The following is a 15853-nucleotide window of genomic DNA, read 5'->3' as shown; positions in this document are numbered from 1 at the left end:
TACTGTTCGGACCTTAGAGATAAGGTGAATAAGTGAAGAGAGGTTGATCAGTGTCAGAAAACTGTTAAGGGAATGAAGAAAATATTTTTACATATTCTCAGGAATCGACCACTAAAGTATATAATTCTAAACTGATGAGTGGTTTCTGCTCTAGGTTGAATTACTATTTTTATGAGAAAGTAATTAGTCAATCAATGTAACAGACCTCCTTAAAAGTGTTATAATAAGCAGATACATTACATAAATTTAAAGAGACCTTGGACAGAATTTGGAAAGAAAAAATACTAGTATACTTTCTTTCCAAATCTTATAGTTAGTTCGTTCTTAGAAACAATGGTTTTATTGCATATGGATCTGTTTACATAGATGTAGTAACTTTACTCGTATTCTTTATTATATATTTCACCGTTAACGGTTGCATGAGATGATCAAGAGCATTTTTCTTTTAAAAATTCTGTTTATGTTCTGACGTCGATGTTATATAAACTTCGGTTCCTTGCATCGGATTTTACACTAATTCTGCATGTCGTGGCGGGCACAATCCTCCCCACGAATCAATTTGAAAAAGTATATACTATAAGACAACTAACTGAGTAAATGCATTCGTTTATGTTAATTATTTTCCAATATACAAACTATTGCATAGTTCAAACCAGTGACTAATCCCCACTGATGTTTCTTTGTAGTATAAAAGGGAATATTTTCACGAATTTCTTGGGTCTGGATTCACCGTGGAAGGTCTTCACGACAACATCTGGAATGACTTTGCATCATGGAAAACCTTCTTCTTAGAGAACGACTTCAGACAGTTAATCTACTACTTCTACAACAATCCCCACTTCGAACCATATCACTACACCATCTCAAGGACTGCTGCAGATCATGATCCTACAACAGAGGTTACTACTCTTTTCCATGTTTTAATCTAAGTAAATAATTAAAACTTAAACCAGAAATACAACCACTTCGATGTCTTAATCACGATAAAAAAATAAGATACTTACTGCAGGAAACGTAGATGTTAAAATGAAATAAGCATAATATGGATAATATATTGAAATTGTTTTAAAAAGCTCAGCTAGACTTGAATGCTTTATCCTCAGGTCGAGGCCGTATTCACCTACAACGAGCAAGATACCGACTGCAACATTGCTGAGAGCTTGCATCTCGATAATCAAGATCTTGGCACCAGGTTCGCTTGCCATTCTGTGAAGGCTCAGCTATCTGGAAAAGGAACCAAAGAGCGCAAGATAGACGCAGAGGTCGACATCAGTTATACATTAGATCATCTTCACCACCTGTTTAAAGTCAACTACGACAGAACCCCCTTCCATTCAGCTGAGAAAGAACACGTCAAAGTAAGTTTAACGAACTCAAAATTCATTAGTTCTGTCCAGCTGAAATATCAAGAAATTTAAATGCTGAGAATGATACTGTTTTTACTATATTTAGATGTCGACTGCGATGAATTAATTGTTTGTCGTTTCTTTAATCAGATATGCGGCGCTGGTTACGTCAGTTATCCACACCACGATTTCCAAAAATTATACGATCTGGATGTTGATGAATTTAATCGTCCAGTTAAGACTCACTTCCACGTTAACTTCGGAAGTGACTGCAACCAGGGTAAAAAGGTAACATTTCATTAAATTATCAAATTATTAACCGATTATAGCTCTTAAATTTAAAGAACTTATTTCTAATTTAGGTTCACCCACCAGCTGTTGCTAGCGGTAGCATCGACTGGTATTTGTTTTTAAAGATTTTCTATTTTTATGCATGTTCGGATTCATAAATAATCTTACTATTTTTTATTTATTTTATATTTAATTATGATTTTTTTTTCAGATTCATTGACTAAATACTCATGTTCTCAAAAAACAATCTTCAATGACGTTGTTTTTTGAGAAATATTCGGCCTCTGATTATCTATCTTTATTCTATTTTATTATGCCCATAATTAGCCTTTAGTTATGACAGGAAAGAGACTGGTTAGACTAGCAGATTTCAAATTAGTCGTCCAACAGGGACCAATAACGAGATCACAAGCTTGAAAATTAAATAAATAATTAAAGAAATACAATACGTAGGTTAAAATTAAAAATACGAATTCAAAAGTATCAAATTTTTAACTTTTCCAAGTTTTATCGCGAGGACCTCCTTGCTCCGTCTGGATTTTTTGCTATTAATTTGCCTGGGTCTTGGTGTGCAGCCTTTCTTGATCATCCCTTTCAGTCCCCCTCAAAAAAAGAAGGGAAATAATTTTCTATATATTACCATCATAAAAAAGAAAACGTTGTGCTAATGAAAAAGGTCTTATCTGCCGATGCATATAAAATCGACAAAATCCAAAGCTAGATACTTCTACTTGTTACTGTTTGTTAAAAAATAAATTACTTGAATGATGTTTCTGTCTTTGCTTTCCATGTACAATTTCTTTTTCTCTTTCCCCCTCATGTTACAGAATTTTCTCTTTCCCCCTCATGTTTCCTTGGTCTTCCAAAAGATAATTTTCCCTGTTCGTTATCCATTCATTCACGGGTTGTAAGACAATATCCGCATATCTCTTCATTTCTGATCTTTGAAGTTTTGTTTTCCCCACAGTTTTCCTAAGTGTTTTCATTCATGTTAGTGTTGAACTGTTTGATGTCAACCGTTTCAACTCTTTCTGAGATGCACAAGTTAAGTGATCTTATTCCACTTTGACATACACACGCATCTTAATTACAAGATTTCAATTCATCTTGTTCCATTTTGTTCTTATTAAATAAACATCCAGAAATTTTGTCTGCCTTCTTATTTCATCTTCTCTTATTTCTTGAATTCTTGATTTTATTGTTTATTTCCAGGTCACACCCGATTGTCTCTCCACCAATCACAAGTGTTTTGTTCTGCTGATGTTTCATTATATTATTATCAATCATAATGTTAATTTGTATATTAATAATACTTAAAAAGAAAAAAGACCCCAAAACAACGAGTTGGTCAACATACAAACTCGTGATGCACATAACAATCAGCCAATTAAATGTCTGGAAATTTTCATTATATTTATTCTAACGAAAGCATTTCATGTTATTACAGATTACAGTTGATGGAGTCATCGAAAGGACAGAGGAACAGATAGAACTGGATAGAACACGAGAAGATAAACTTGATCTACACGATCCAGATCACCACAATCCGTACGCACACTACTATCAGGCCTGTAAGGAAGCCCGAGAACATGGCTTGTACTACGACTATAACTGCCTCCATTACATTCATATGGCAACAGACATGGAAAAATATACCTTCGATGTCCGTTATGAAAATGTAAGCTATTTTCTTTCTTCGCAGTTTTTCTAACATGAAACCCATTAACCTTTTAATCGCACCACACAACTTTAACCATGGGCAGAAACTTTAAAACGGGGCCGAGAAAAAGAGACCCAATTATAGCCAAAAGGGCTTTTCTCTTCATACAGGTCAACTTGTAACAAATATCTTCCCTTTCTCTGGTTAGCTATCGTATCGTCTTGAAGCGCCCTCTAAAAACACAGAATTATATCCAGACTTTCCGAAGAGAAGGAAATACTGCATAAATTCCACCTTAAAAACTCCCACCTCAGTTCTTCGTTCAGAGGCTCACCTAGTCATTTTGTTTTTGAGTAAGCCGTATGCCCTCCGGTTATAACAAAACTCATTTTAATTACTTGGTTAGAATGAGTGTGTTTGCGCTAATTTCTCTAGATATAATAAAAAAACGTTCACGTGCTAAAATTACATTTAAAACAGGAGAGTATCGACTTATTAGGCTTTTAAATGAATGTTTCGAAACTTATCTGTGCAAAGTGACCAAACATTCTGCTAAAGTGCAACAGCAGCACAAAACAGAGTCGGATGACCGTGATTTTTCGAAGGCTGCTACAAGATGTATACGAAAAGAAAGAATAAATTAAGAGAAAAAAAACGCATTTAGTGTTAATACACTTCTTTGAAAACAAGAATCATTTAAAAAATGAGGCCAATTATAATTATCTGTAAATAAAATACGATTAAATTAATTAACTATAACAACTAGAATTACTATTATGATAAACACTGAGTTATATGATTTGCAAAATTACAACAAAAGCTTTTGAATTTTTGATGTGAGATAGTGCTATCGTATTGTCTTGAAGCGCCCTCTAACAACACAGAATTATTTCAGGTTTTCGTAATATAAACTCATTTAAGAAGTTGAACAAACAGGGTAATTTACAAGTTTGCACCATATCCCAGTTATTTTTTTCTCTCTTTGAATTCTAACTGCATAGCAAAATTAAGCAAAAGTTCGTAAATATTCTAAAACATCACCTCTCCCCCCCCCCAAAAAAAAAACTTAATACAGTCAAAATTACATGATCTCGAGATTATAGAATCAAATATCATGTCGCTAATAGTATCTGATAATGCTGTAAAGCGCTTAGCCCAAATTTTTGTATAAATGATGTGCTGCCATCTTGTGACAGTATCTATAACTATAGAGGGAAATCTGAATTAATAAAGAAAATATTTGATTTACATTTTTATTTTAATAAATAATAATAAATATTATCCTATGTGAAGTAGATGAAATCAAAGCCTGTCACCCTCTTTTCTTCGCTAATTAAGATTAACAACGCCGATCTAAAGTTCTGCTGTATATAAAAAAATAAACGTTCAAATATGGACAAATAAGTGCTTTAGTTTCTGCACGTTCTCAGACACGAAGCAATTCGCTCAAGTTGTAACTGATAAATAATTTCTTTGCAGCTCCCTCTGACGATAAAAAATTACACCTACAGAGCTGGTACACTGCTCAGACACCTCTGGTTTCCTTACTTGGATATCAAAGCGTTTGATGTGAATAATCCCGAGGGTCAGATCCACATTGAAGCTAATATCTCGGCAGAACACCCCATCATGGACCTTCGCGTGAACAAACCTCACGAGATCTCTCATTACACGCACGTGCATATTCCAGACGTGGAACTCGTTAACACCTATCCACTTTTCGCATACGACGACGAAGAAGTGGAGCATTATGGCTATCACAAGCACGGTGAGTATGAATATTCGAAGTTGGTAAAATTTATTTTGTTCAGTTTCTCAAATGTTCTTCGTATTTTGTTAGTAAAGTCCAATAGCATTTCAATACGGAATGCTTAAAGATCGTGCCTATTAATTGGTGCCTTACTAAAACATCTAAAACAAATATCTGCCTTTTATTATCGACTTGCTAACAATTGCAATCCTCTCTGTGGTTGTTTTAGATGAGAAATATGAAATGGTTAAAGAAAACAGATTGCTACTAAGTCTACGTTCATTCTTCGGCATTAAACAGAATAGTTATATCTTTAGTTAATAATTAGCCAGTAATTAATAATAGCACAAAAGATGAGTGCTTGACGTGTCTGCTCGGCTCTTTTCAGCTTTCTGCTCCGTTGAAGCCGATGAGGTTTACACATTCGATGGTGCCAATTACACCCTCCCTCCTATCGACTGCTACAAACTAATTGCCAAAGACTGTTCCCCTCATGATCATTACGCTGTCTTGGGAAAGAAGATATCGCATCCACGGTATGCAAAGGTAAGCAATTATGGTTTATTTTTGTTTCATATCTAAGAGGATTTTTCAATACTTAAAAGACCTGAATATAAAGTTATATTTATGGGTATGATCTTACTTTTAAAGGAAGCTAAAGTCTACATAGGCAAAGAAATTGTCGAACTTTTCCCGGAGGGGGACCATCTCGTGGTTCGAGTTAACGGAGATAAAGTGGCGGAAACTCCCTTTGAACAATCCGTTTTCCATCGGCTTGATGAAGACCAAAGAGAAGTGTTTGAGCTCACTTACAACGGCCTGTATTATACTCTCAATTCTGACCGATATGGAGTAACTGTTTACTACGACGGCAAGGCAATCCGAGTAGAGGTGAGATGTTCAGAGATTAATGCATGTAATTGAATAACAAATTGTGTGTGTGCGTGCGTGTGGTCGTGTGTGTGTGTGCCATTGTAATCATATTTCCTTTGAAATAGAAAACAGCTTCGATTCTCAATGTTATTTTCATTTTGTCACCAGGTGTCGCCCTACTATATAGGAAAGCAATGTGGTTTGTGTGGAAACTACAACGGTCAGACTAATGACGAGTTCCGAGGTCCAGAGAATTGCGTATATCACGACTCTAAAGCATTTGCATACAGTTATGCGGTCCCTGACGACAACTGTCAAGTGCCGAGTTACAAGAATCAATGCATTCCAAAACGTAAGTTGGAGAGAAAATTTAAAAAAATAAGTAAATTTATAATTTAAAAATAAGTAAAATAAGTATATATGTGTGTGTGTGTGTGTGTGTGTGTGTGTGTGTGTGTGTGTGTGTGTGTGTGTGTGTGTGTGTGTGCATAATAAACGTATGCACCTTTAAGCGGTTTGAACAGACGTACAGATGGTCCAGCAGATCAAATACTTAGCGTTCCATTGCTTATAAACCGCCCAGAAAGTGAGCCAGGGTGAGGGCTGGGACAACAGCACCTAGAAATCAGTAGCTCTAATTGGTTATTGTGTCATCGTATCCAACTGAACGTTATCATTTCTCATAAGTTGCTGATTTTGTTTACTGACTCACATCTGTTTTATATGCATGAAGTGCTTAAAACACCGATATAGACAAGTCATTTTCTATAAATAATTTATAGCTGTTTTGTCCATATTTGTAATAGGAAACAATGTTGACGATCAGCTGAATGTCCCGTTTTCTGCCAGAGTTTTCGGGGATTGTATATATATATATATATATTGAAAAATAGATTTAATGACTAAAAACCGAGATAACTTATAAAGATTTTAATGAGAATAATACAATTAGTTTCGGCTTATAACAGCCTTCCTCAGGTATTCTTAAAGGAAAAGAATAGTAATAAACATTGAAGTATCAAAACAAACTGGAAATTACAGGTAAAAATTGACACACATTATTGATACATAAAAAAACGTTGTGACAACGTTTTTTATGTATTATGTATGGCAATTTTTGATACAATGTATGGCAATTTTTTGATATTATGTATGGCAATTTTTGATACAATGTATGGCAATTTTTTGATATTATGTATGGCAATTTTTACCTGTAATTTCCAGTTTGTTTTGATACTTCAACGTTTATTACTATTCTTGTCCTTTAAGAATACCTGAGGAAGGCTGTTATAAGCGAAACTAGTCGTATTGTTCTTATTAAAATCTTTATAAGTTATCTCGGTTTTTAGTCATTAAATCTATTTTTTAAAATGTATCACAACAACCGAGTAAAAGCCGATATATATATATATATATATATATATATATATATATATATATATATATATATATATATACACACACAATATGTAGAAAGTTTTTAACTTGGGTATACTATGTTAAAGATACCAAGCAAACAGACAAGTAAGACAAGTTTGCGCCTGGACGTAGTTCAAGTCTGAGGCAACTCGTGGTAAAGGTGGAGTAAGTTCCGATCACTTTGCTTAGTATTTCCCCCTAATGCAAAGCACATCCCCTTACGGAGATGTATGATGCTATGCATTAAAGGCAAGGGCCACTACCCAGACCGGTTTCGACCTTTATTGAGGTCTCGCCAGTGGGAGCCAGACCAAAAAAATGCCAAGATTGAAGTAATGCAGAGCTTATAAATTTTATCTAAACAAGTACCCAAGTTAAAAAATATGCTACATCTTACTCTCATCCGGAAAATTTTATTTAATAAGGTCAAAGCACCTTGTGGCAACTTGTTTAGGTAAAATTTATAAGCTCTACATTAGTTCAACCTTGGCATTTTTTTGGTCTATCTCCCACTGGCGAGTCCTCAATAAAGGTCGAAACCCGTCTGGGTAGTGGCCCTTGCCTTTAATGCATAGCATCATACATCTTCGTAAGGGGATGTGCTTTGCATTAGGAGGAAATACTAAGCAAAGTGATCGGATCTTACTCCACCTTTACAATGAGTTGCCTCAGACTTGAATTACGTTAAGGCGCAAACTTGACTTACTTGTCTGTTCACTTGCTTGGGAAAAAGGATTAAACCTAGCTTATAAAATTGCTTGGTATCTTTAATATACACAATATATATATATATATATATATATATCATCATCATCAGCAGCCATTGTCAATCCACTGCTGGATGAAGGCCTTTCCAAGATTACTCCAAAACTCTCTGTCCATGGCTCTCCTTTTCCATGTCGCCCCTGCAAATCTGATGATATCATCAGATGAGTTAGGTCGGAGTCGTGGTTGTTTTTCCTCTCGTGGAATCGAATCCAGTACTTCTTTTGTCCATCGCTGATCTTGTCTTCGAGGAATATGCCCAGCCCATTGTCACTTCAGATGTTACACTCTCCTATGATGTCAGAGACTTTGGTTTGATTTCTTATCCACGTATTCCTTTTGTGGTCCAATCTTGTGATACCAAACATACTTCTTTCCATACTAAATTGTGTTGTTCTTAATTTTTGAATTTCCTTTGCATTCAGTGTCCATGTTTCACAGCCATATAGTCATTGTCATATAGCCATATAGTCATGTCAGTATAGGAAGAATGCACTGGTTAAAAACTTTTCTCTTCAGGCATAATGGTAGTTGGCTTTTGAATATTGAATGTAATTTTCCAAATGCTTTCCACCCAAGCATCGTGCGCTTTTTAATTTCATCCATGATATTTTGTTCCATTGATATCTGTTGTCCTAAGTATATGTAATGATCTACTTGTTTTAATTTCCTCATTACTGATTTTTATTATTTCTGATTGGACATAGTTATTGAACATAACTTGGGTTTTCTTTAGGTTCATCTTTAGACCAGCTATTTTGCTAGCAATTTGGAGCTCATGGATACGAGTATGTAATTCATTGGCAGTTGAAGTAAAGATAACTATGTCATCTACAAAGCGTAAATGGCTTAAATATCTTCGATTTATCTTCAGAACTTTCCCTTCCCAATCAAAAAGTTTGAATATTTCTTTTAGGCACGCTGTGAATAATTTTGGAGATCCTTTTTTATACCTCTCTGTATTCCCACAGTATAGATGTTTCCATTGAAATGAATTTCTGCTGTGGCATTGTATGTTGATTGTATGTTGATTTGATGGTTCTGATGCAGGGCTCCTCCACTTGTTGGTTTCGTAATGCTTTAAGTATTGCACAAGTTTTAAGTGAATCAGAGGCTTTCTCATAGTCAATAAAACCAAGACATAGTGGTAATTGATATTCATTACACCGTTCAATATTCTGCTGTACAACTTGAATCTGGTCCATTGTACTAAAGCCCCTTCGAAAGCCTGTTTGTTCTTTTGGTTGTGCTAGGTCCAGAGTCGAACAAAGCCTACGAGCTAAGACTTTTGTAAACACTTTGTAGTCTACTATCAGATCGGTAGTTCGTCAAGTCTTCTATCTCACCTTTTTATGTATCAGAATTAGGGTAGCTTTCTTGCATGTTGTTGGTATACATCATTTTTCTCCAGGCATAAAGTAAATAGTTTTGCTAAGAGTTTGTAGATTATTTCTCCACCTGTTTTTAGAAGTTCAGCTATAATTCCATCCTCACCTGCAGCTTTCCCATTTTGCAGCTTTGGATGCTCTGCATAACTTCTTCTGGTACAATCTGTGGTACTTCAGCTGTGTCGTAGTTGTCTTCTTCTTCATTTAATTCATCATCCTGATATAATATTGAGTATAGCATATCTATCTCTGGTGATGGTCCCGTCTTGTAGTTTGACTGCAACCATCTGTGCTGTTCATCAATTGCTGTTTGGCTTTTTTGAGACTATGGTTGTTTTCAATTGTTTGTTGTATGAATTTACAATTGAATTTTCTTATTTTTTCTGTGATACGTTTTCTGATTTTTTTGCGCAATTCAGTGTATTCAATTTTATTTTGTAGGTTAAATGAATATTTCATTTCTCTTCGTTTCTTTATAAGCTGTTTTGTTTCTTCAGAGATTTTGTCTTGTTTCTGTTCTGTGGTACGCTATTTCAAGTGAACATTGTAAAATGTTTTGGGTGATGATGTCATTACTTTCTCATAGATCAGCATTGTCATCTATAATAAGATGTTTAAATCTATTGTTTAGTTCATGTTGGAATATATCTTTTTTAATGTTGAGTTTGTGTACATCTATATTTTGCTTTGATCTCCGAAACATTTTTCTTCTTTCTTTTTGGCATTTTATTTGGATTTTACTGCATACCATACGATGGTCACTTCCAACGTTGAAGGTGTTTATAACAGAAAAGTCATGAAAGATGTTTCTCTTATTGCTGAGGATAAAGTCAATTTCACTAGTTTTTCCATTTGGACTTTTCCATGTCCATTTCCTGTGTTTTTTTTCTGGAAAAAAGAAATTCATGATATACAGGTTTTCTTTTTCTGCAAATTCTATTACCCTTGCTCCTCTGCAATCTCTCATGCCGTATCCAAAATTTCCCATTGAGCTTTCATCTGAATGTTGAATACCAATTCTAGCATTAAAGTCTCCGATTAGAATTCTGAAATGATGTTTTCCTTTATTGTAGAGTTGGGATACATCATATAGAAGGCTTCAATTTCTTCGTCAGTATGATTTATTGTTGGTGCATAGACATGGATGATCTGAAGAGTGTATCTTTTCGAGATCTGAACAACAATACTTGCCATTCGATCGGATACAGTGTCAAATTCTATTATGTTGTTCTTCAGTTTTTAGTTGATCAAGAATCCAACTCCACTGATTCTTTTCTTATCTTGACCTCTGTAATATAATATGTCTCAATTTTTAATCGACGAATTTCTTCACCATTACGTCTAACTTCGCACAGTCCAAGAATGTCGCATTTTAGTCGCTTTAGCTCTTCAGTTAGTTCAATTAGCCATGCTTCACTGCTCAGAGTCTTATACTTTAATGTTCCAAGGTCTAGTTTCCAATGGTAGCATGATCTGGTTACCCGAGGATTCTTAGAACCCTCTGCCTTCATGTTTAACTGACTGCTGCCGTAGATAGTAATAATCCGGCCTCTGGGGAATGAGGGCCATTTTATTTCTGTTGGATTCAACTTGGAAGGTTAGGCCATAAATTCACCACGCTGGCCAAGTGCGGGTTGGTGAATGGCGATAATTTTACATGGGATCGCCAGTCCCAAAGCCACTTATCCCACGGCTCTTTATTCAATATATTCACAGCTGCCCTGATTGTAGTCAGGGTTTCCCCCATCCGCCACCTAGGGGACAGGCTCGGTAGCCCGACGAAGCCCCGAGATATTATATACTGTATATATATATATATATATATATATGCAATCAAATATATATATATATATATGATTAGCTGTTCAGTATCTCAATAGCTGAAGTTCAGTAACTGAGATACTTCTAAATAAGATAATCAGAGAAAGAATGGGAGATAGCTGTAGCATTCATAATAAATATAAAGAAACACTTATTCAGTGCGAGTCAATTTCAAGTAGAATAACATACAAAAGTTTCAAAATGGGAAATTTGATAAAGCTTATGCCTGCGGTTCGACAGAAGATTCTACTAAATAGTTTTTCTTAGTCTCTAAGAGAAGGCAAACAAATAAAAAAGTTGGTTTTTTAGTTGGAGATCTAATCAACAGAGTTGGAAATGAATACCAGATATAAACAAATGTTTTGGAGAAAATTTAGATAAAAAAGCAAAGCTAATAATAATTGTAAGCACTTGATGGATGGATTGCTATTCAGTTCATGAACATGATAATCCAACATAGACATGTGCATAATTTCACGTGAAGAGGGCAAATAGGAAATAAGTCTTATATTTCTTGATTCGTGGTCAGTCAGTCATCATGTGACCTGAGAGAATACGAAAAAGGTTAGAAAACTAAAATTTTGGGTAAATTTTAGTTTTCTTACATTTCTTACTTTCCACAAAAAGTCTTGGAAAGGATAGAATATTAATATCACGAAATTGGCAAAATATACTGTAGACCATTGAATAAAATCACAGAAACAGAATAAAAAATACTATAAAAGGGAATCAGAGAAAGAGGATAAAGGTTACTTAAAAGTCGAGTATTTTGGGGTTCTGACGCAATTACTTTCAAAAAAACTGTGAGCAAACAGTCTTAGAAAATATTCAAGCGGAATGCAGTCAGGGGTAAATATGAATACTTGAGCTATGAAAGCCATCAGAAATCCAAAATGCTGAAAGGCCACTTGAGTCCATGATATTCGACCAGAAATGTTCAGTTCTCTGTAGCTACACTGCATGACACACTGAACGGGCTCTTCAGAAGATTGAATTCCACATGAATATCCGAATATGAATACTGCATCCTGACTAAGAACTATCAGAATCAGATGTTTTAAGGCAAATAGTCCAGAACTCACAGAAATAAAGCATGGATCTGTATTTGGAGAACGAAATGGAAAAGAATATGACAAGGTGTCAAGAGAAAAGCTGTTCAAAGTGCTAGAATTATACGGAATATTACTTAATTCAATATATATTCTTTAAATATAACTTAAATATTTAAGTTATAAGCCAGAAGTTAGAATTGACGGATATGATATACAGGTGTAATGTAACTCCAGGTGTAAGAAAAAATGTATATGAGATCGCTGTTATGAAGTAAAGATTAAACCAAACCTTATATCAAAATTAAAGATAAAAACGGAGCAGTTCATTTTATGCAGATGGTTTAAATAAATCAAGTTGACGATTCCTTAGCCAGGTGTCACTAGGGCTAAAAACTTGCTTCATATGTAACGGAAAGCGCTGTAACAACTAAGCATTTGAACAATTTCTTGAATGAAAATAATTTCATGAATTCTTGTAGACTTTTTGTATTCTGCTACAGCACTCCTACAGTGTCCATTTAGGAAATCTTATGCTAATAGGTGAAGTTTCACACGATTGCATTCTATATTTGTAAATGCTTGAGGCATTTTCTGCTGCACTGCGCTTGTTTGCACACAAACCCCACCCACAGTGCCTAACTTTTTGTATTAACTTCTTATTTGGAAAAGGACCCATGGTTTTGAAGTCGGCTTTGCTTCGAATGACCTCTAGAAGATGCTCCTGAAAGTTGTTGAATTGTGAACGCCTTATATTTTATATAGAAACACAAAAGTACGCATGTTTTATGTACAAAACATATAATTAACGAAATGAAAAATATTTCGGCTTAACCTCAAAAACAGAAGAATTTAAGTTTATTCCATATTTTTATTTAATATTATTTTAAATATTAATGCTCTTGTCAAATAAAACGTATATAAGCAAATGTGTATACAATTTTATAATAAATTTATTAAAATAACTAATTCAAAAACATATTTCTCACCCAGATGGCGTTAGATGTACTGCTCTTCGTAACCAGGTGCTCCAGGTATCACGTCACGTTCCCCATGTTTGTTTCTCCATCCATCCGATACATGAATGTGCTCCAGGCTGCAAGGAAACCAAACGTATCACCAAGGAAATTCCTTTCCACTGTCTCGCCACAACCGACTCTTTCGCCACCTATCTCATAAAGCAGAGCAAGCACCGTGTGCTTCATGAAGTCGCAAGGAAGACTGAGGACCACCGTGCTCAAGTCAAATATCCCGAAAGCTGCGTCAGAATAGATGCGTAGGTCCAATCCAATCCACATAGCAAAATGCATCCCATCCACCTCGATATCTTCGTTTCTCTTGTAATATCCTATACAAGCACGTGTACAGATTTATCGCTGCATAATAAAAACTATTTTACCTAACATAAAGAAACTGTTGTTCTTTCTTGAGAAGATCCAACTGATCTGACTTCTGTACAGCAAGAAACAACTCCTAACTCACATTTAATGTATTGGTCGATCGCCATTGTCATAAAAACATTAACATACGGGTTTTTTGTATATTTGACACCTTAAGGATAACAAAACAATTAATCCTGGAGGGAAAAATGAGATGTACACAAGAAACTACCTAAAGATGTCTAATTCTCGTTGCTGCTATAATTATCAGTTTTTTGTTGGTTTAGAGGATTTTTGACCAGTATGTCTACAGATGAATTTCCTATAGGATTCTTCTATCTGCGTGATTTTCATTTGGCAACCAAATTTCTTCGTTTGATCTAAACAGATTTAAATTAATTAGCATACAACTTATCATTAGGAAACCGCGATCGTGTGCCGACGGATGCTTCATAAATATTAATTGTATTCCTAGTAATATCCTTCATTTTAATGGCTGATCTACTCAGTTTTCAGTATTTCTTTAATTTCATACAACGTGCATGTGTTTTACAGGTCTGTGTTGCATGGAAATATAAGATGTCGAGTGGAACTAATAAACCAGATTGCTGAAAATTGCTGATTTGATTTAGAATTCCGTTCAAAGCAACTGCGACTATGACGGAACTGTCTCTGTGAATGGACACTCAAAATAAACCGCAAAATAAAAAATATTTTTATGAGAATCCTACCGATAAAAAACTCTAAACCTAGAGTGGATTATTATCGCGCATTCGCAAGGGTTGGATTATTCAAAAACCCTGTCTCCAGAAAAACTAACATGGAACATTTTTAACCTACACTGTTCAAAATAATTAGTAAATATTTTGGTTTTCTTGTAAATTATAAAGCTATAAAAATAATTTACAAATGCAACACATTTATTTTAAAATATTCTTAATATACAACAGTGTAGAACACGCGATGTGCTACAAAATCATGTTAAGACTTGTCGAAACGATCGCTTCAAGAGCTCGAAATTGTTCTCACAGAAGAGTGGAGAAATATCCCACAAGAACTTTTGATCAGCTTATCCGGTCAATACAAGATACCACTGTTTTAGCTGTTAAAGGACTCTATACGCCCTATTAAAAATTACCTAAAGCGTTTTTGGCTATTCTTGTTAAAATTATTCATGCTAAAATGTCTATTTTGTTCATTTGTAATAAATATTGATTATTTAAACAATAATCATCAGTTACACCCTATCTATCATAAGTAAGAAATATTTATTCATGTATAAAGTACCCAATAGTTATAATTATTTGCAGAAATTTATAATTATCATGACAGAAACTAAAATATCCCCTAATTGCTATGAGCAGTGTACTTCGTTCCTCCAATAATCAGGGTTGTATTGGTAGTTTTTTTTTGTCTCTCACGTACGTATTATATATACACCAATATCCTGGTATATATTATTTACATCCAGTGTATTTTATATTACAATACACAGACTAGGGTCTACTACTACTTAAAGACTGCTTAAGCCAGTGGTTTTCAAGGCTTTTTACAGAACCCCTTTTTTGCAAAAAAAAAAGAAGAAGAAGCATCTCTAAAAAGTTTTCTTATCATACATTTTATTCTATTGGTCAAGAAAATTTTTGATAATACACAATTATGCTATTTATACTACACACCAAACCTATGTTTATTAGCATTAATGAGAATAAGAATATTTAATGAAATACCTGGGATTGATCTTCAGCAAATTATTGTAAACATGGAGTTGACGATTATAATTTAACTCGTAATTCCTTGAAATAAACTAATAGGAGAATTCTTTTGGAGAACTGCCCAAGTTTTACCTGCAACGAAACAATTCACAATATTTCAAATCTAATGAGACGATACATTCATAATAGATTTACGAATATATAATAGGATGTATTCGTAATTCTATGTTTTCTAGTTCACTAACAAAAACAGAATTACGATATACAACCCAGATGCACATAACTACTGCACAGCGAAAAATTTGATAACTACAATATAACAGGCGTTAAATGAAATAAAAGTCTAATGATGTAGTGCCTACATGGTAGTTATAACCACTCTGGTAACTTACAGTGT

The 15853-nt window shown here is 34.5% G+C and overlaps 1 protein-coding gene across 1 annotated transcript in view; it reads left to right on the top strand.

Moving 5' to 3' along the window:
- The window catches only part of LOC150092557 (vitellogenin-6-like), a 41439-nt gene extending 27664 nt beyond the window's left edge, over positions 1 to 13775 (top strand). The window contains exons 19-27 of the mRNA XM_090414677.1: positions 687 to 899; positions 1104 to 1358; positions 1497 to 1634; positions 3085 to 3315; positions 4777 to 5065; positions 5436 to 5593; positions 5699 to 5938; positions 6089 to 6272; positions 13356 to 13775. Of these exons, the coding sequence (XP_090270803.1) occupies positions 687 to 899; positions 1104 to 1358; positions 1497 to 1634; positions 3085 to 3315; positions 4777 to 5065; positions 5436 to 5593; positions 5699 to 5938; positions 6089 to 6272; positions 13356 to 13642 (1995 nt within the window). The 3' untranslated portion in view covers positions 13643 to 13775. The remainder of the gene's footprint in view (positions 1 to 686; positions 900 to 1103; positions 1359 to 1496; positions 1635 to 3084; positions 3316 to 4776; positions 5066 to 5435; positions 5594 to 5698; positions 5939 to 6088; positions 6273 to 13355) is intronic.
- The last annotated feature ends 2078 nt before the right edge of the window (positions 13776 to 15853 follow it).

The sequence above is a fragment of the Typopeltis vanoorti genome, chromosome 25, assembly GCF_054136105.1.
Source record: "Typopeltis vanoorti isolate ZY-2024b chromosome 25, IOZ_Tvanoo_1.0, whole genome shotgun sequence".
Taxonomy (NCBI): Eukaryota; Metazoa; Arthropoda; class Arachnida; order Uropygi; family Thelyphonidae; genus Typopeltis; species Typopeltis vanoorti.
The sequence above is the reverse complement of the archived record's forward strand: the minus strand, read 5'-3'. Positions and strand labels throughout refer to the sequence as shown.